Consider the following 21,197-nt stretch of genomic DNA (forward strand, 5'->3'; position numbering starts at 1 on the left):
ACCAGTGTAAATCAGTGGTAAATGAATGAATGAATGAATGGACAATTGGTCAAGCGACATCACACAGATTTAACACGCGCATATGCAAAGCCAGGCATCAGCTAGAATGGTGTAAAGCACAGTAATATTGGACTCACTGTACAGTAAAACATGTTCTGTAAGGTAATGACTCATGCTTTATTATATACTAGTCTGACAGACAAATCTGGTTTGGCGGATTTGTTGGAGAATGAACTTGCACTATGGAAAGTGCCAACTGGAACATCTAGTACAGAAGGAATAATAAACATTATTATTATTATTATTATTATTATTATTTTATTATTATTATTATTATTATTTTTTTTCATATATTTTTTTTTTTTATTATTATTATTATTATTATTATTATTATTATTATTATTATTATGGACAGTTGTGGCCAGTTGTGGCCTAGCGGTACTGGACTAGTAATCCAAAGGTTGATGGTTCAAGCCCCACCACTGCCAGGATAAAAGCGTCTGCTAAATGCTGCAAATGTAAATATTATTATTATTAATAAACTTACAATAAAGAAATATAAGATAGTCATACTCTAACTGCATGTATCTAACTATGGAGTTTGACTTTAACTGCATATGCTTGGATGTAGGCTAGAATGAGAGGTTCAGGGGGAGGAGAGATCCAATGAAGGAGGGGATGAATAAGGGCAGCGACCCTGACCCCTAAAGTGATGACGAGTCCTTAATCTTAACTCTCGCTTCCCAGTATGCACATCGGGAAAAACAATCCGAAGCTGTTTTTCGTCACACGAATAAAAACTATTTTTATTATATGTTTGAGTGTATTTAACTGAACAGTTTTACTATGTAATGAAATTGAAAGTGTAAGCAGACCGGCGCATTCCATCAGTCTCCATTTAAACTACAAACCCCATTCATTCTGGAGCGAGGCTTGACTTGCTTAAACCTGATTCGCTGAAAGAAAGGTGATTGACAGTCGACCTGTCCAATCAGAGTCCGAGATGACGGCAAGTTCCCGCCCCAGCAGTGGGCGCTGTGCCAGCTCACAGAAAGTGCCACGACTCCACAGTCAGAGCTGCTTCGAGGCAGGAAAAAAAGCTCCGGCTGAGTGGTAAGCTTCATTCCTTTATTCCCTAATGAAATACCTCATTTCTACTTTTATTCAGCTTTTAATCTGTATAAAGTTCGCCTTTATTAGTGTGTTAGCTTTAGCACTGTTATCATTCGTTTAATAAGAGAAGCAATGGAACAAAGCGGCGTGTGAAACTTACTCAGACTTTAACTGTAGTTAGAAATCTAAACTTTTTTCCTTCCCTTTAAATCACTTCAATCTGTCAGATTTACTCCCTCATTCAACACAAGCATATTAAATAGTTTTATTTTAGATTTACCTCCAGTCTGAACAAGCTTTTAGGTCTAAATGAGTGCAAAAGTTTAGCTGATGTGGCCCAAACATCTCATTAATCTGTTTTATTTCAGGATTTTACTTTTATTTCACTTTATTACAGCATAAACATGTAAAATGTGCTTTAATGGTGTTGAAAAGATGAAGTTTGTACCTAATAAACCCTAAAAGTGAGAAAATAACCCCAAATCTGATTGCTGATGTGGCCATCTGATCTGATGTGGAGTGAAGTGAAGTGGATCAAAATGTTCCAATCAGTTCAGTTTAATTATTATAAACAGATTAATATTTATAAAAAGCTTTCTTTTCATTTTTATTTTGCACTTTTTTATTATGTTTTAATGTGTAACTGTACCCTAAGACTCTTAAACTGATGTGATTGATTTATTGCAGTGTTTTAGCTCCCATATGTTGTTGTTTTTTTAAACAATGTTGCCTTTAATAAAAATTAATTTTAGAATTTTAGTTTAGCTCATGTGGCCCAAACTTTCCTTCTATGTCTTGTCATTGCTCTACTGAAGGAATGTAGTGGTTGCTCATTGGTTACGGTACTGGACTAGTAGTCAGAAGGTTGCTGAGCAAGCACCACTGCCACCAAGTTGCCACTGTTGGACCCCTGAGCAAGGACCTTAACCTTTAATTATTCAGATTGTTTTCAGTCATAATTGTAAGTCTCATTGGATAAAAGCTTCTGCTACTGCTTTTTAAATAAATGTAATAATCGGACATAGCTTTTATTTATTGTAACGTTTCAGCTCTACGCAGCACAGCACCTTAAAATTAAAACATTTAACAAGCTTAATGATGATGATTAACTTAGCTAGATAATCTCGTTTCTTTTCAAAGATTACACACAGTCAGCGTAGTACAAAGTGACCCCACTCTGATCGTCGGGTCACTTGTGGACCGGTGTAGTCTGCACTGCCATGGTCTTTGGACAGTGTTGCATAATCGTCACTGAGAGTTTGCTTGAGGCTGACTGTAGTGAAAAGTACCTTGCAGGGTAAAGCAAGGTAAAGAGGTAGTCTGCATCTAAGGAACATTTTGCTTTCTTGTACCTGATAAGCTAATATATTAGTTGTTGATGTCTGAGTGCGTAATCTTAGGTAAATTTCTGATTGTTTAAAAGTTCCTGCTACCAGTCTGAGAGGGTAAAGACTAACAATGCTTCCTTTGAGACGTATGGCGCGCCAGCCACACAACCTCTCTTCTAACTGCTGCGTCTCTGATGTGGGTCACCGGCTGCTAGATTCAAGTCTTAGGTTGAATAAATGTCTCTGATGAGGCGCCACTGGATGCTAGATTCCGCATACGTAACCTCATAGAGGACCTCCTCCGTCATGCTGGTTGAAGAGGGCCCAGACCAGCACCTTGTTAAATCACCCATTACTCTTGTAGGTGCTTTGACTGAAGAGCAGAGGATGAATTGGCCAGTGGTGTCTGTTGGGTGGCTGGCCTGGTTTGTTGGTAGCACTGCTGTCTAGCCTTATGTGGTGGTGATCTAGCATATTAGACCGCTTGTAGTTGGTTAGATTTGCTTTAAACGTTGGTGGATCACAGCCAGACCTGCTCTCTCAAATTTTGCTCCATCAGGTAATAGAGTTCATGTTTGGTTACCAGTAGTTCTTTTGAATCCATTGGTTTTTTTTGGTAAATTGACTGAATACTAATTCAGTAGAATTCACATGTGGTGCTTATTTTGTTGTAGAAACAAGATCATCTGCAGGCAGAACTGAGCAAAGATGGATTTGTACGACCCTCAAACTCTAGGCATCATGGTTTTTGGTGGCTTCATGGTGGTTTCGGCTATCGGAATCGCCTTGGTCTCCACTCTCTCTATGAAGGAAACGTCGTACGAGGAAGCCCTGGCCCACCAACGTCGTGAACTGGCCAGAACTCATCCCCCACGTGCTGACAAGAAGAAGAAAGCCTCCGAGAAGAAAAGCAAAGCCAAGAAAAGGGAAGACAAGCCAAATGGGAAGCTGCCTGAACAGGACTCCGGTCCTGAACCGACTTCGGAGACTAGCGAGCCAGAACCAGAATCGGAACCAGAACTCCCTGCCGCACCTAAGCCTTTTCCTGTCGCCGTAGCCCCTGTCGTTCCGGAGCCAGTGATCCCGGAGCCTAAAGCTGAGCTTGCGGTTGCTCCACCTAAGCCTGTAGCGGTGTCAGTCCCACCTGCTCCTTCCCCAAAAGACAAGAAGAAGAAAAAGGTAGCGAAGGTGGAGCCAGCCCCGACTAAGCCCGTGGAAGTTGTCACCGAAACCGTCACTAAGGAACAAGCCCCGAAGATCGCCAAGAATCCCGTCCCCAAGGAGGCAGCTGTGAAGACCGCCAAGGAACCTGTTGCAAAGGAACCCACTCCCAAGGTTGTGAAAGAACAGGCTGCCAAAGTAGCCAAGGAACCAGCACCTAAGGCTGCCAATGAACCTGCTCCCAAGGAGTCTGCTCCCAAGCCTATAAGGGAACCATCTAAAAAGGCTGCCAAAGAAAGTGCCACTAAAGAACCTGCCGCTAAAAGTGCTAAGGAATCGCTCCCCAAGGTCGCCCAGGAACCAGTCACTAAAGAGTCAGCTGCTAAGGCCGCTAAAGAACCTGCCGCTAAAAGTGCTAAGGAATCGCTCCCCAAGGTCGCCCAGGAACCAGTCACTAAAGAGTCAGCTGCTAAGGCCGCTAAAGAACCTGCCGCTAAAAGTGCTAAGGAATCGCTCCCCAAGGTCGCCCAGGAACCAGTCACTAAAGAGTCAGCTGCTAAGGCCGCTAAAGAACCTGCCGCTAAAAGTGCTAAGGAATCGCTCCCCAAGGTCGCCCAGGAACCAGTCACTAAAGAGTCAGCTGCTAAGGCCGCTAAAGAACCTGCCGCTAAAAGTGCTAAGGAATCGCTCCCCAAGGTCGCCCAGGAACCAGTCACTAAAGAGTCAGCTGCTAAGGCCGCTAAAGAACCTGCCGCTAAAAGTGCTAAGGAATCGCTCCCCAAGGTCGCCCAGGAACCAGTCACTAAAGAGCCAGCTGCTAAGGCCGCTAAAGAACCTGCCGCTAAAAGTGCTAAGGAATCGCTCCCCAAGGTCGCCCAGGAACCAGTCACTAAAGAGCCAGCTGCTAAGGCCGCTAAAGAACCAGCAGCAAAGGCTCCCAAAGAAACCAGTGTGAAGACCGTGAAGGAATCAAATGCTAAGATTGTCAAGGAGCAACCTGTAAAGGTTGTTAAGCAGCAGGCAGTCGCTGTGGCAGCTGAAGTCACCCCGGTGACAGTTATACCACCAAAATCTGAGCAGCCTAAAGCTGAAACTCCATCCAAGAAGAAGTCAAAGAAGAAGGCCGAGCCAGGTACGTTCTGAAGGGTTATTGGCGGTTATGGTCTTGCTAACCAGATGTACCTCTCCTTAGCTAGAGGTCTAGAGACCTTGTAGTAAACTAACTTGTACTGGTAAGAGGTCATGAGTGAGATTTTAAGACTTTTGGCAACTTTTTGAACCCAATTGGAGCATCAAATGTGAGCCAGACCTTAACAAGCCTGGCTTTTTATAACGGAATAGGTACAAATTCCTCGAACAAGCTCCAAAATCAAGCTTCCAGAAGAAAGGATCAAAGGGTTTGGGAGTTGGGGAGCATCCAAAACGATCTTCTGGTCAGGTGTCCACATGTTGCCACTTGTTACTATATTATGTATTGACATTAGCATTTCCAGTATATTCAGTGTTACCTGTTCCTATACACACCTAGGAAAAGTAGACTAGCCAGTCCATCCTCTGCACATTTCTGGGTGGTGAGTGTGAACAGTAGTTATTGAAATCGTAATTATGGCAATCAAATTGCTTACGTTGGTTGTGTAGTTTCGTTTCAGTGCACGTCTACCTGCAGTACATGTTATTTTAGTCCTTTTTCTTTGCCTGTAGCTGCCGTAGTGGATGCCGCCGACGTGCCTCTGCTGCTGCCGTTTAACACCCTGATGTCCACGCTGCGCAGCTCCGTGTTCACCGAGTCCGAGACCCAGAAGCTGCTGGAGGCTATCGGCAACAGAGCGGGCGCTGATACTTGGCAACTGGTACGACTTTATAGTGTCTAAACAGGCAGTTGTAGCCTAGTGGTCAAGGTAGTGGACTAGTAATCAGAAGGTTGCTGGATCAAACCCCGCCACTGCCACTGTTACCACTGTTGGGCCCTTGAGCAAAACCCTTAATTGCTTAGACTGTATACTGTAAGTCACTTTGGATAAAAGCCTCTGCTAAATGCTGAAAACAGTGGTAGCCTAATGGGTAGGGCTTTGGGCTGTTAACTGAAAGGTTGAGAGTTTGAATCCCAGCTCTGCCATACAGCCACTGTCGGGCCCTTGAGCAAGCCCCTTAACCCTCTCTGCTCCAGGGGTGCCGTACAATGGCTGACCTAGCACTCTGACCCCAGCTCAGTTTAGCTCTTGAATAAGTGTTGATTGCTTATTCTGCCTCCTCAGTGTGCACATCTTGACCGACAGGCCCTCCAACCAATCATCAGCAAGCATTCACTCAGTTGTGGAGATATACCCTCCCTCTAATAGCGTCTCGGGGAGTTCTTTACCTGTTTTTCCCTTTGGTCAAGTGTCAATTTAGGCCGTCCACTTACTTTCCGATCTTTTCCAGGCATCTCAGAAGGGCGCCCCCCTGGCGGCTATGAAGAAGCAGCTGGATGAGAAAGAGAAGCTCCTGTCTGCCGAGCAGGAGAACTCCGCCGCCGCCAAGACGCGAATCCGCGAGCTCACCAAGGTATTAATCGTTCGTAAGATAGTAAGACGCTCCTGATTGGTCAGACTGAGACTTAAAGATTAACAGCCAGGTTTTTAAATGCGCTTTAACATCCCAGAATTTATTTTGGGGACCAAATCAGATCCTGAGTGTCAGCGATTATAAACATTTCCAGCTTCTAATTCATGTATTTGAGACCGTGAACCATGTCCTTATGATTTTCTTGATTAAATAGTTTGTAATCAGGGATCAGCCAGTGCACTGCTATCATAAGCACTTGGACTAATTCTTTGTAGCTGTTTCTATGCATGAAGCACCACCTTGAGAGGCTAAATCAATTCACCTGCATTTTAGGAGGAAGGACAGTGGTGTGAATGACCGTGTTAGGCTTTGTTTGTCATTTGCTTATGTTATGACTACTGTCGAACGCGCAGCCAGACATTTCCTGTGCCATTTGCTCTTGATGACGTAGACTGCTAATGTACGTAAGCTCAGAGAGCTCCCAAATACTCAACATTTGTTTGATACTTCATTTTGGTTAAGGTACTGGATTAGTAATCAAAAGGTTGCTGGTTCAAGCCCCACCTCTGCCAGGTTGTCACAGTTGGGCCCTTAAGCAAGGCCCCTTAACCCTCAATTGCTTAGACAGTATACTGTCACAGTATTGTAAGTTGATTGTATTCTAAGTGCTGGGTGCATTTAAAGTAGAAATATGCACAGGAAGTTGACCATATAAGGAAAACGAAGGCGGTTAAATACTGTATGTTCGCAAATCTCCAACTCTTGAACTGAAACCACACTGCTGCCAGTGAGCGAAGCTGTGACGCAAGTTAAACATTAACCAAATTAGAAGCAAATCTGATTGGGGGTGGGGGGTGTTTGGGTTGGAGTGGAAGTGGAGATGCTTAATTCATGTCTGGTGTATGTTTACTAGGAGCTGAGCACAGAGAAGAGCAAGCTGGCGACGGTGGAGACCCGGATGAGCTCCGAGCTGAGCGTCCGCGAGCAGGAGATCACCGCCCTGCACGCCCGCATGAAGGCGTCCTACGACGAGCACACGCTCCAGACCCAGCGGCTCAACAGCAAGGTCGGATTAATGGGCAGTCTTTGGTTCTTTACATTTACCAAATCTAAACCAGATGCCTTTTATTGTTCGGCAGAACTTGTGGCGGTTCTCGGCTGTCTGTTAAACAATGTGACAGTTAGGAAACCGACTGTAGCACTGAGTGAAAATCCACCTCTGTAATGCGTAGATGCAAAAGTGAAATTGAGCTTTCATGTCCGTGACACGCACCGTGACACGCGTCAGCCTCGTATGCAAACGCCGACGTCAGTTCCTCTGGTATTTATGTCATTCGCACCGGGGCAGGGCGTGGCACGAGGGTTCGGCTGTGCCGTCAAGCACGTAAATGTGTCTGTGTGTTGTGACAGATCCAGAGCCTGCAGGATCAGTTGGAGCACGGACCCAAGGCCCAGCTGGCCCGTATGCAGCAGGAGAACTCCATCCTGAAAGACGCCCTGAACAAGGCTACCAGCATGGCAGAGAGCAGGTACGCACACGACCCAACGTAACCTATTCCAGAGCACTGGATCATGTGATCAAATTCTTCCATTTACCCTAAAACGTAGTCGTTTCTGACTCCCAAATGTGAATCTGCTGCCGCCTTTATAACCCCTCAAGTAGGTAGAATAGCATAGAATGTCATTCATTTTAATGCCATTGTACACACAGGCAGAACTCCGAGCTGACCGTGCTGCGCCAGGACTGCGTGCGCCTGAACCGCGAGCTGACCGAGCGCACCAGCGCCCACCAAGCTGAGGAGGAGCGCAGGAAAGCACTGGAGTCCAAAATGAGTGCCATGGAGGAGAAACTGACCAAAGCCCAGGTGAGTAAATGACCACTAGACTATACTGTGAACTACTGTAGCTGTACTGTCAGCCTGAAGCTGTCTTTTATGAACGAGAACTTCTGCTCACTGGATGTTTTTGTGTAAACCTTTACTTTTGTGCTTAAATTCCAGATCAGAAGTAGCCAATCAGACACTATAATATGAGCATTATAACACTCTTGAGCTAGTTTCGTATGAGCAGGGCATTCTTAATAAATCGAGGCGACCCAATCGGGCCCCAGACCCACAGTCAAAATCGATTTCATGTAAGTTTATTATTTTTACACTGGTGTGTGTGTGTGTGTGTGTGTGTGTGTGTGTGTGTGTGCGCGTGCACAGACAGGACAAGCAGAATCCCAGCAGACTTTGCAGCAGAGGTTGGACCAGGTCCAGGGTGAATTGCAGCAGGCGTTGAGCAACAGCGCCGCCCTGCAGGCCCAACTGCAGCACGCCCAAACCGAGGCCAGCAAGCTTAATGGTCAGTTCTCAACACACACACACACTGGATGTCAGGGCAGTTTCTCAGTATTATGTATCTTATGTATTTGTTTTTAATGTTTTTAACTGATGTGTGAGCAGAACTGCAGGAACAAGTACACAGCACAGAGGTGAAGCTGCAGGAGCGGTCCGCTGAAGTGGAGGCTTTAAAGGCTGAGCTCGCTCAGGCACAGCAGGACGTGAAGGAACAGGTCGTCCCGTTGCAGTCTGCACCTCCACAGGTATTCACATAGAAGACGATGCGTTATCCTAAATTCACTAGAAAATGTGCTTAATTTAGGACCGCACTGATTTCACGACAGTCAATAAATTACCTCATAAATTGAATGATAGAATATATGGAAGCTACAGTACGCCGCACTGCGACCTTAACAGTTGAATGCAAACCTAGAACATCCAGTGATGTGTGAAAATGAACACAATTTGGGACCTAGCAGGGGTTTGACTGGTCATTTAAAGAAACCTACATAAATATCAGCATCAAAAGGCTGTCTCGTGTTTCATAAATTGACATCCCTAGTTTTATTTTATTTGGATTAATAGTACACAGGTACTACGGGTCGACTTGTGCTGTCTGGGGCAATAATTAACAATGTTAATGAAGTAATTTTAGCCCAAATGTTTATTTTTATTCTATTATAATTACTTAAACGTTGAGTATGGACTGCGCATTACAGCGCGATGCATGGGCCTGCGTTCCTCTTGCAGCCAGTGTGAACGTTTTGTTTTGAAAAAGAGCTTTAGAAACCTGGCTGCTGTGATAGTGAATCGACCTTTGGAATCGTAACTTGGTAAAAAACTGAATCAGCATCTTTGTACGCAGGTGGAGAACTCTGAGGAACTGGAGCAGCTGAAGAGCAGGTGAGGGACACTGATGATTACTAATATGCAAATTATCACTTGTCTATTTAACAGCAATCAATAATCAAAAATAGAAAGAGGAACAGTCGGGTTGGGGTCTGTAAAAAAAACAAAAAACTTTTGGCATCTGGCCAAGTATGCAATAGATGCAATTGAAATTCGGATCTGAGTTTTACAAGTAGTTGACGTACACATTGCTGACTGGTGTAAAGAAAATGCTTTCCAGATAACAGAAAAATACCCAGCAGAGTTTTCCCCCTACTTCATATAGACAATGACAAACTGGCCCAGCATTTAAATTGTTTTGAGCTAGAATAAAAGTACACAAACAACCCAGTCACATCATAAAACGTGCCATTGGCTTTGTGAAGTGTCCGTATTCAGGCTGGGAGACCAAATCAGGACCAACGTCTACACACATTTAGCATTATGCTTTACCTGTCCAAGTAACTAGGAAGACTAGGCAACCTCGGGCCTCATAAACAATGTCTGGCTCACAATTGGCAGTCCAGTTATCCCACAGTTAAAGAAACAATTGTAGATTTAGGCTGACCTTTGCTAACAATAGGTCATACTGGCTTTGATTCATGTTTAACCTCATTCCTTTTCTTCTATAGCATTCCGTTTAATCCTTTTGCTCACGTTGTTCCTTCATCTCTCAGTTTGACAGAGCGGGAGGGGCGGGTCGTTCTGTTGGAGGCGGAGCTCAAACAGCTGAGGGAGGAGCATGCAGCGGTCAAGAGCGCTCAGTCTGAACCCAACAGGTACAACCCAACACATTAGGCTTTCCCTTTTTAATGCCATTAAAACAACTACACGTAATTAGCATAATTGCTGCAACCAATAACAGCAGACGAAAGTATATGTGAAGCAGCCAGTGAACAAACATTGGTCAGTGGTGAAGGTACTAGCCTAGTAACCGGAAGGATGCTAGGTCAAGCCCCTTCACTGCCAAGCTACCACTGTTGGACCCATAAGCAACCCCTAAATGCCATAAATGGAAATGTAAGTGGACCACTTCGTGTCCCCAGGCTAGTCTGTATCTGAAAGCGAACAACCTGGTAAATTGCATATGAAATGTGAGAGTCGATTAATCATGGCAATACCACCATATTTATGCAGGGGTTTTTAGTGTAAAAGGGTTTAAGAGCGATGCCCTAATGGTCCCTGATGCTTGTTGTGTTTCAGTGAGGTGGAAGCAGAAAAGAATTCTCTCACTTCAGAGATTCAGCTACTACAGAACAGGTACCACATCCTGCATCTCTGCATCCTTCCTTCATCACATCATTACATATATATACAGTAGACCCCTCACCTAATATGCTCTCGAAACAGCTTGGTACCAACCTAGACATGAGTCTGTGGTATCTGGTACCAGGACATACAGTGCATCAAGGTGCTATCACTTCCAGCCAAACAGGAATAGACACACCCATTGACCTTCTGCCATTGATATGATGTCCAGTTCCATTGCCTGATCAAATCAGCTACCATCAGCCCAACATTAAATACATCCCTGACCCTCACATGCACCATAGTAACCAAACAGGCGTTGCCACACACATTTTGGGAAGTGGGTCTAATGGACCTCAAGTTAATTTGTGTATTTTGGTTTTTTTTCTGCTCTAGTTTGAACGAGAAGGAGAATTTGGTGGCATCTTTAGAGGAACAACTAGAGAAGATGAAAGCAAATGTGAACGAGGTATTGGATAATTAGTTCCCCCTTTTTGTATATCTTTTTTTAATGGTTCCAGTCATTTTATCAATAACTTTTAATAACCACCTAGAGATGAACAGTCAGTCAGTGTTTGTCACACTGTGTAATAAATTCGGAAAATTGTATTTCCATAAATATTGGATCTAGTTAGAGTTAGTTGGTTCTGATTGGTTGGGGAGTGTGTTTGAACTTATAATAATAATATCAATAATATAATAATAATTGACATAATAGACAATAATAATATTAATAAAACTAATGAAAATAATAATTAGTAAATGAATCCTACTAATAAAATATTAATAATAGTAGAAATTATAATATTAATAATAACAATTATGATAATAAAATTTTAAAACACTATTAAATAATAATAACAAAAACAGTAATGAAAAAAGTGATATTAAAGCCCATAATGATGATAAAAATAATAATGCTGAAAATAATAATAAACAGTAATAACACAAATAATACTACTATTACTAATAATAATAATAATATTGAAAATAACAAAAAAATGCAAAAGATATTACAAACAATACTAACAATAATAATAATGATGAAAATAATAAATAATACAATTAATACTACTGTTATTACTACTACTACTACTAATAATAATAATAAGAAGAAGAAGAATAAAAACTATAATGGAAGTGATAATGATAATATTAAAACAATAATAAATATGATCGTAACAATAATAAAAAAAGTAATGAAAATAAAAATAATAGTAACAATAATGATCATCATCCGATCAAACATGTAACCAGTTGTGCATTATTTGGGTGTTTCTGTTTCAGAAGCAGACCTCAGTGCAGCAGCTGCAGGACAGTCTCACCGAGCGACACAACAAAGTCTCAGCCCTGGAGGAAGAGCTGAAGCAACTGAAAGAAGACATGGAGCAGCAGAAGACAGCGGTATGGTTCTGATCCTTTTAATAATGACATTTTAATTTTAATTTCATTTCAATTTTAATTTCAATTTTACGCTACACACATAAAGGCTTCGACTCATGCAAGTTCATTGATTTCCAGACATTTTAAATCCCCAGGCTCTCAAAACGCTTGAGAGATAAACCAACAGGACTTTGTGTCCTCTTAACACGGGTCAGTATTGGCTGCTCAGTGAGTGTAAAACGACTTCTGACTGAAGTACAAATTATGAGCACCAAGTAATTCCAGCCAGAAAAAACACAAACTGTCTGACTAAAACCTAAAAAATTACCCACAACTCAATCAAAACACTCCTGAACTACTAACATGACTTATTATTATTACTATTATTATTATATGGCAAATTTTTTATTTATATCTTTTGTTTTCCTGTTTCTCCAGGCTGAGATTGCCGAGGCAGAGCAGCCGTTCGAGAAGTAAGAACCTCAGATATGCTTGTTTTATTTGTGTGTGCGCCAATTCAATTCTTTTAATGCCGGTTTAAATCTGTTTGTTTTGTTTTCCAGCTTGGAGAAAGATGCTCGTCTGATTTCTCTAGAGGAAGAGCTGCAGCAGCTGAAAGAGCAGGTGGAAAACGCCAAAGCTGAAAGCAAGGTCAGTGTACTTAAATAAAAAAATTTATTGATATGAACTGGTGGTCTGGCAAAGCCGATAAAAAAGGCACTCACTCACAGCCTTGAATTTATTGTGGACGTTTGCCAAATACATAAAGGAAAGAAAACAAGTACACATGCCTGAAACCATAAATGAAATTCTTACACCAGACGACACAAGAACAGTTTGAACCGACCTCGCAGCCATAAAAATGAAAATATAAAATAGACCAAAATATAAACACAGGATACAATGGACAGAAACATAATATCTATTTTTGCCTTTAAAAGACATATATGTGTAAAACATGGCATAAAAACCCAAATACATAAATCAATCGTGGGCATTTGATACCACGTCTGCTTTGTACATCCAGCCAAAGAAAGATGAATCATAGGTATCATGGAACAAGTAGATTCTCTATAATAACATTTTATATAAATGGTATGCCTGCTTGAACAGACTTCAAAAGTTAGAGCTTGAGCAGTGAATTCTAATCTAATACAGTGTTAGCGATTTTATTCATTACAGTCTTTTAGAGTTTTCTATTTTCCATGTCAGATTAATACAATTGTCAATAGCTTTTATATATACAGTGTATCACAAAAGTGAGTACACCTCTCACATTTCTGCAGATATTTAAGTATATCTTTTCATGGGACAACACTGACAAAATGACACTTTGACACAATGAAAAGTAGTCTGTGTGCAGCTTATATAACAGTGTAAATTTATTCTTCCCTCAAAATAACTCAAAATACAGCCATTAATGTCTAAACCACCGGCAACAAAAGTGAGTACACCCCTAAGAGACTACACCCCTAAATGTCCAAATTGAGCACTGCTTGTCATTTTCCCTCCAAAATGTCATGTGATTTGTTAGTGTTACTAGGTCTCAGGTGTGCATAGGGAGCAGGTGTGTTCAATTTAGTAGTACAGCTCTCACACTCTCTCATACTGGTCACTGAAAGTTCCAACATGGCACCTCATGGCAAAGAACTCTCTGAGGATCTTAAAAGACGAATTGTTGCGCTACATGAAGATGGCCAAGGCTACAAGAAGATGCCAACACCCTGAAACTGAGCTGCAGCACAGTGGCCAAGATCATTCAGCGTTTTAAAAGAGCAGGGTCCACTCAGAACAGACCTCGCGTTTGTCGTCCAAAGAAGCTGAGTGCACGTGCTCAGCGTCACATCCAACTGCTGTCTTTGAAAGATAGGCGCAGGAGTGCTGTCAGCATTGCTGCAGAGATTGAAAAGGTGGGGGGTCAGCCTGTCAGTGCTCAGACCATACGCCGCACACTACATCAAATTGGTCTGCATGGCTGTCACCCCAGAAGGAAGCCTCTTCTGAAGTCTCTACACAAGAAAGCCCACAAACAGTTTGCTGAAGACATGTCAACAAAGGACATGGATTACTGGAACCATGTCCTATGGTCTGATGAGACCAAGATTCATTTGTTTGGTTCAGATGGTCTCAAGCATGTGTGGCAGCAATCAGGTGAGGAGTACAAAGATAAGTGTGTCATGCCTACAGTCAAGCATGGTGGTGGGAATGCCATGGTCTGGGGCTGCATGAGTGCAGCAGGTGTTGGGGAGTTACATTTCATTGAGGGACACATGAACTCCAATATGTACTGTGAAATACTGAAGCAGAGAATGATCCCCTCCCTCCGGAAACTGGGTCGCAGGGCAGTGTTCCAGCATGATAATGACCCCAAACACACCTCTAAGACGACCACTGCTTTATTGAAGAGGCTGAGGGTAAAGGTGATGGACTGGCCAAGCATGTCTCCAGACCTAAACCCAATAGAACATCTTTGGGGCATCCTCAAGCGGAAGGTGGAGGAGCGCAAAGTCTTGAATATCCGCCAGCTCCGTGATGTCGTCATGGAGGAGTGGAAAAGCATTCCAGTGGCAACCTGTGAAGCTCTGGTAAACTCCATGCCCAGGAGAGTTAAGGCAGTTCTAAGAAATAATGGTGGCCACACAAAATATTGACACTTCAGGAACTTTCACTAAGGGGTGTACTCACTTTTGTTGCCGGTGGTTTAGACATTAATGGCTGCATATTGAGTTATTTTGAGGGAAGAATAAATTTACACTGTTATATAAGCTGCACACAGACTACTTTTCATTGTGTCAAAGTGTCATTTTGTCAGTGTTGTCCCATGAAAAGATATACTTAAATATCTGCAGAAATGTGAGGGGTGTACTCACTTTTGTGATACACTGTATATATAATATAAATTCTTTGTATTTCCCTCCATTTTTCCCCCATTCTCAATTGAGGAGGGCTCAAACTGTCCACTCTAACACATGTAGCACGCCGATCACTTCTTTTCACCTGTTAGGGCCAGGGTGAACCACCCGTTCGGCAGAGGCCACCATTGCACCAGCAAGAGAGAAACTGTTTTAGCTATTGTCCCTCCCTTACAGACCAACAGCCAATAGATAGCTTGAGATGTCAGCACTGGTGGGCTAGCATTTTACCGTGTTTTACCACTGCACCACCTGATCACTGGGTCATTTTAATGTCTAATATACTTACAACTAGGATAGATATATGATTGTGTAATTGTGCGTATCAGGATTCTGCTTTACTGTGACAGACCTTTATTGGTTGTGATTTTATTAATATTATAGTGATATGTTTGTTTATGCAGACCCTGCAGGAGAAGAACAGCACTGCTGTGGAGGCCCTGTCTGCCGCTGAGCGACTGGGTGAAGAGAGACTATCTGAAGCCAGAAACGCTCAGGTCTGAATACACAAACATACACACACATACTGTATGTTCATATAATTTATTACAATGTCAAAAGTTCAAAGCTCGCTATAAAAGCTCTGATAACAGATAATCATTTGTGTGTGTGTGTGTGTGTGTGTGTGCAGAACGTGGCCCAACAGAAGCTGGAGTCTCTTCAGGTGGAGACCAAAAAAGCCCTCAAAACGCTTTTCCCCCACGTCTCGATAGAAATGCAACAGGTAAGGTTCATCTGTAATGGAATTAAAGGTGTAGTGAATATACAGTTAACACCGTGGGTTGCATTATTTTACACACATGCATAATATAACTGAATTTTAGTTCTATATATATGTAATATAGAGGCTTTATTATTAATTATATAATTGTATCAATGTTGGGGCAAATGACCTGTCCAAGTAAATAGTATTTGTGTGTGTGTGCTGCGTATAGACTAACTGGTTGGAATCGTTCACACTCAAAGCACAGGAGACGCTCACACACAGCCAGCAAGAAACACCCAAAGAGCAAGACACAGCATTAACGGTAAACACACACACACACACACACACACACACACACACACACACACACACACACACACACACTGCTAAGTCCAGCTCCAAGTCGATCCACATGCAAATCAAATGTGTTTTTATTGGTACAGGAAGCACTGCAGAAGGTAAAGGAAGCTCAGGAGGGTCAGGCAGCACTGCAGGCCCAGTGCAACCAGTACAGAGCCACTCTCAGTGAAACGGTACAACACACACAACCATACAAACATACTTTGAGTTTATCAGCATTCACACCTTTATATGCATTCAGGTTGAATTGAACCTAGTCTCAGTTTGTTCCCAATCGAACCCTAGGCTCCACTCATGCATGTTTCATACTCTTGTTGTTGACACCCACGCTGTCTGTCTGACTGTAGGAGGGAATCCTAAAGGATCTGCAGCACAGCGTGCACGATGGAGAAGCTGTGTGGAAATCCAAGATCGTCGAAGCCGAGGAGCAGCGGCAAGCGGTAAACGCACACTCACACACACACACACACACACACACACGCACTCGCATTATATACCAACTGTTGAGTTTGGTTTGCATGGTTTTCATGTAATTGTGTGTAAATTACCCGTGTGTACATGTCATCCAGGCTCTGGCTCAGGTGATGCAGTTGGAGGAAACGTTAGAGACACTTAAGACAGAGAACCAGAGCACAGAACAGGTACGACTCGATAGTCACCCGGTCATCCCACCCAGCAGACACGGTGGCCAGTTGTTGTGAATTGTGCCCGCTAGATGGCGCCCAGCCGACTGGTCGAACGGGGTGTTCAGAATCTCGGCGCTGGTGTGCTAGTGGAATATCCCACTGCGCCAGCTGGGCACCTATGGCTTGTCCTTTCTTGACCACTGGTGGGTACTTAACGACGGCTGCCCATAAGCATTCTTTGCCGTAACAATTTGGCCCTAATGACAGTCACGAAGGCCTTTATGTCTTTATATCTTTATGCATCCTCTTTTATGATGTATAGCCAAGAACTTCCTAATGTGTTGACTCATGCTAACATTTACCGCCTGGTTTGTTGCCACCCCTCTGGAAGCCGCACAGAGCAGATCTGGTCAGATTTCAGTGTGAGCTGGAGGACTAGAAGTGGCTGTTTTTGACTCTCTTTTGATTTATTTTCCTTTGTAGCTGAAGGGACAGGTGATGCTACTGGAAGCACAGCTGGAGAAACAGCTGGAGTCTGTCACCTTTAGCCAGAGCTGTGCTCAGGAGGTGGAGCAGGTGATTTTTTTTGATACTGTAGCATTACTTACTGTTCTGGAATGTTCAGACTTCAATGATCTTTTAATATAATGGCAGACGACACATACATTTTTCTTGTCTTTCAGCTGAAGACCTTGTTATCAGCCACTCGGAGTCAGTTAGAAGTGGCCCAGACTGAAGCTCAGAAGCAGAAGGCTGAGCTGACGGCGGTAAGTAACAAAACCCACACAAAGACTCTGGTGTTTGTGTTGTTATGGATACCATAAATGATAAGGAAAATAAGTGTTCAGTGCCACAGCATTAGTGCTTAATAATAAATAATATTTGAGAAATATGTAAATTTTGGGCAGAATTGAGGTTCAACGAAATGGTTTAAACATGTGTTAGCCCCGACTGTATCGTCTGATGGAGGTGATGCATTTTCTTGCAGGTCAGGCAGCAGCTGAAGAATGCGACTGAGCACGTGCAGAACAACGAGGAGTCTCAGATCAGCCAGGTGTGTTTTAAGAATGAAACAGTAGGCTTTGTGTGTTGGAAGCTGTGATAAATGGGTCTTATGCTTGAGGAATGCTTGAACTTATGGTGGTTTTTGTAACCATAAAAGGCCAGCGCTGATAATCCAGTATGATTTGGTATTAATATGTTTAAAATTGCCAACTACATACTGTAGGCTGCATACTGCACTCAGTATATACTGTATACTGCATACTGCCCTCAGTATATACTGGATACTGCATACTGCACTCAGTGTATACTGCACTCAGAATATACTGTATACTGCACTCAGAATATACTGTATACTGCATACTGCACTCAGAATATACTGTATACTGCATACTGCACTCAGTATATACTGTATACTGCATACTGCCCTCAGTATATACTGCATACTGCACTCAGTGTATACTGCATACTGCACTCAGTGTATACTGCATACTGCACTCAGAATATACTGTATACTGCACTCAGAATATACTGTATACTGCATACTGCACTCAGTATATACTGCATACTGCACTCAGTATATACTGTATACTGCATACTGCCCTCAGTGTATACTGTATACTGCACTCAGAATATACTGTATACTGCATACTGCACTCAGTATATACTGCATACTGCACTTAGTATATGTTGTATACTACATACTGCACTCAGAATATACTGTATACTGCATACTGCACTCAGTATATACTGCATACTGCACTTAGTATATGTTGTATACTGTATACTGCACTCAGTATTAACTGCATACTGCACTCAGTGTATACTGTATACTGCACTCAGTATATGCTGCATACTACACTCAGTATATGCTGCATACTACACTCAGTATATACTGTATACTGCATACTACACTCAGTATATACTGTATACTGCATACTACACTCAGTGTATACTGTATACTGAATACTACACTCAGTATATGCTGCATACTACACTCAGTATATACTGTATACTGCATACTACACTCAGTGTATACTGTACACTGAATACTACACTCAGTATATGCTGCATACTACACTCAGTATATGCTGCATACTACACTCAGTATATACTGTATACTGCATACTACACTCAGTATATACTGTATACTGCATACTACACTCAGTGTATACTGTATACTGAATACTACACTCAGTATATGCTGCATACTACACTCAGTATATACTGTATACTGCATACTACACTCAGTGTATACTGTATACTGAATACTACACTCAGTATATACTGTATACTGAATACTACACTCAGTATATGCTGCATACTACACTCAGTGTATACTGTACACTGAATACTACACTCAGTATGTACTGTACACTGAATACTACACTCAGTATATACTGTATACTGCATACTACACTCAGTATGTGCTGTACACTATATATTGCACTCAGTATATACTGTATACTGCACTCAGTATTAACTGCATACTGCACCCAGTATATACTGTATACTGCACTCAATATACACTGTACACTACATAGGTTTGGCATGTTCTGCTAGGCTTGTTAGAGAGATATTAAATACAGCAGTTTGAAGGGAATTTCCGCAGATGTTTAAAAGAGTAATAATCAAGACTTTATCCCCTTAATTTGACCTCATTCCCATCATATCCTCACTTGTTATCTAACCATAGTTTCCTGTTATTGTCCCCCATGCTTCCCTTCTTAGCTGTAATAGAACTCTGCACTGTTCCTCATTTTTGCAGCAGGAGCAGTCACAGCTGGAGCAGGTGAAAGGACAGTTGCAGACGGAGGAGAGTGCCTGTCTGAAGGCTGAGCAAAACCATGACCAGGTAAAGCAGGTGGTATTAGACCGTACTAGTGTTTACTTCTGTCAGCCAAGTAGAGGAACCTGAGGATCCTGCCAGCATGACTGGTTTGATAATCCATTAAAGGAGAAACACTTATTGGACAAAAACTGGTCACTTAAAAAGGATGCAAGGTGACCTGAAAACAGCAGGAGCAGCAACTTCCAAAAAAAGAATCTGGACGTTTCAAGACAGCAACTGGAAATATAAAGCCAATGTTGCAAGGCCATTCAAGTGTCCCCTGTAAGCTTGACCTTAAGGAATCAAGAAGAAATTGACAATAAAATAGGTTCAAATGAAACCACAATGCTTCAAAAACCTCTCTGTGATCGATAAAATATAAATCCATGTATTATTTGATGTTATAGAACCTGAGTATTATTTATATATGTTTTTCTCTTCTTCAGGAAGGAGAGGAACTGAAGAAAGGAACCTCCGTGTAACATCTCAGCACGGGAAACAAAATAAGAAACCAAACCAAAAGTGCCATAATGTTTTTTTTTTTTTTTTTTGTCTTTATTATTATTATTGTTATTATTCCTGTTCTGTATTAACCAATCAGGAGTTAAAAGGGAGAGACAGAGCAGAACATGGTTGGTCCAAAGGAAGGGAGGACGTCCAGCAATGGATTGTTTTACTACAATTCTTTATGTATTGGTTTTTTGTTTTTTTTTGTCCAAGACTTTTCACATTCCTCCGACTCTCAGCGCTCAGTGTTACGAAAAAAGGGCAACGTGCGTTAAACGCAGGCTCGTGTGCAATCACTTGTGTGTTTTTTTTCTTTTGTTCGTAAGGACTGTCTTTCACGTAGAAGTGAAGCGAAGGAACATTTCACACTACAGAGATGCAATACAGCCCTTACGCTTCTTTTAGTCGGCTGCTGACCAAATGTAATTTCAAATAAAATAAACATTTAATGATATGTTGGGTTGTTTGTTGTCTTGGCTTGCTTATTTGCCTGTCTCATTCATTCATTTATTGTTAATAATTGCTTTATCTTAGTCAAGTCTGTGGTGGGTTCAGCACCACCCAGCGCACCCACATATTCCCTCACTTGCACCTAGGGGCAATTGAGACCAATGAGTTCACGTTTTGAATTAATGAATAATTAAATGAATAAAGACAATAAAAAGACGAAACCATTAGACACTAAACCCAGGATCCATGTTGCTGTGCAGCACCCATACTACCAGCTGCTCCACCATGCCACCTGCTATTTCACTCCTTGCCAAAAGTTCATCCAAGCATAGCCATGACATTTCCATAAACAGATATTGCCAATAAAATACAAAGAAGTGTAAAAGAAGTTCATAAATGCATTTAAAAGCCTTGATGCATGTCTGCTTTGAATGCCACCCCTGCCAGATTCTGTCGAAGAGAGGAAGAAGATGGTGTAGCTCAGCTAGAGTGGTTACATTCTCTCTGGTGACTTGGGTATCATGCAGTGCCACTAAGTCAAGGGAGAAAGTTAACCTTTTGCTATCATATGACCAGCTAGATCTAGATCTAGATCTGGGCTAGACTGAAATGTCAGTGCGAGTGCAATCTTTCAGCCAGAACGTCTGGCCCGTGGAGGGAACTCTGTACATATTTATACATGGACCATTGCTGCGGGTGCATACCAATCAATAACACAAAGTGTGTTCCTGTAGCTATTTATGTGCTGCTTTTCTGTAATTTATTAAGATTTCTGTGGGTGGGCGTGAATTTTTTGTTGGATGGATAAAGGTTA

General features: G+C 42.1%; 1 protein-coding gene across 1 annotated transcript; it reads left to right on the plus strand.

The window, feature by feature from the left end:
* The first annotated feature begins 1,060 nt into the window (after positions 1–1,060).
* Positions 1,061–20,387, plus strand: rrbp1b (ribosome binding protein 1b). Its single transcript, XM_062989643.1, has 27 exons — positions 1,061–1,113; positions 3,116–4,734; positions 5,304–5,452; positions 6,024–6,146; positions 7,060–7,212; positions 7,557–7,675; positions 7,858–8,011; positions 8,354–8,492; positions 8,594–8,733; positions 9,336–9,373; positions 10,036–10,137; positions 10,562–10,618; positions 11,003–11,075; positions 11,894–12,010; positions 12,428–12,462; positions 12,553–12,640; positions 15,306–15,398; positions 15,533–15,625; positions 15,837–15,929; positions 16,051–16,140; positions 16,315–16,407; positions 16,537–16,608; positions 17,077–17,169; positions 17,277–17,360; positions 17,582–17,647; positions 19,364–19,450; positions 19,873–20,387. The coding sequence occupies exons 2-27, from the start codon at positions 3,150–3,152 to the stop codon at positions 19,906–19,908; spliced, it is 3,972 nt and encodes a 1,323-aa protein (XP_062845713.1). The 5' UTR covers positions 1,061–1,113; positions 3,116–3,149; the 3' UTR covers positions 19,909–20,387.
* The last annotated feature ends 810 nt before the right edge of the window (positions 20,388–21,197 follow it).

Source organism: Trichomycterus rosablanca, chromosome 27, assembly GCF_030014385.1.
Source record: "Trichomycterus rosablanca isolate fTriRos1 chromosome 27, fTriRos1.hap1, whole genome shotgun sequence".
In the NCBI taxonomy this organism is placed as follows: Eukaryota; Metazoa; Chordata; class Actinopteri; order Siluriformes; family Trichomycteridae; genus Trichomycterus; species Trichomycterus rosablanca.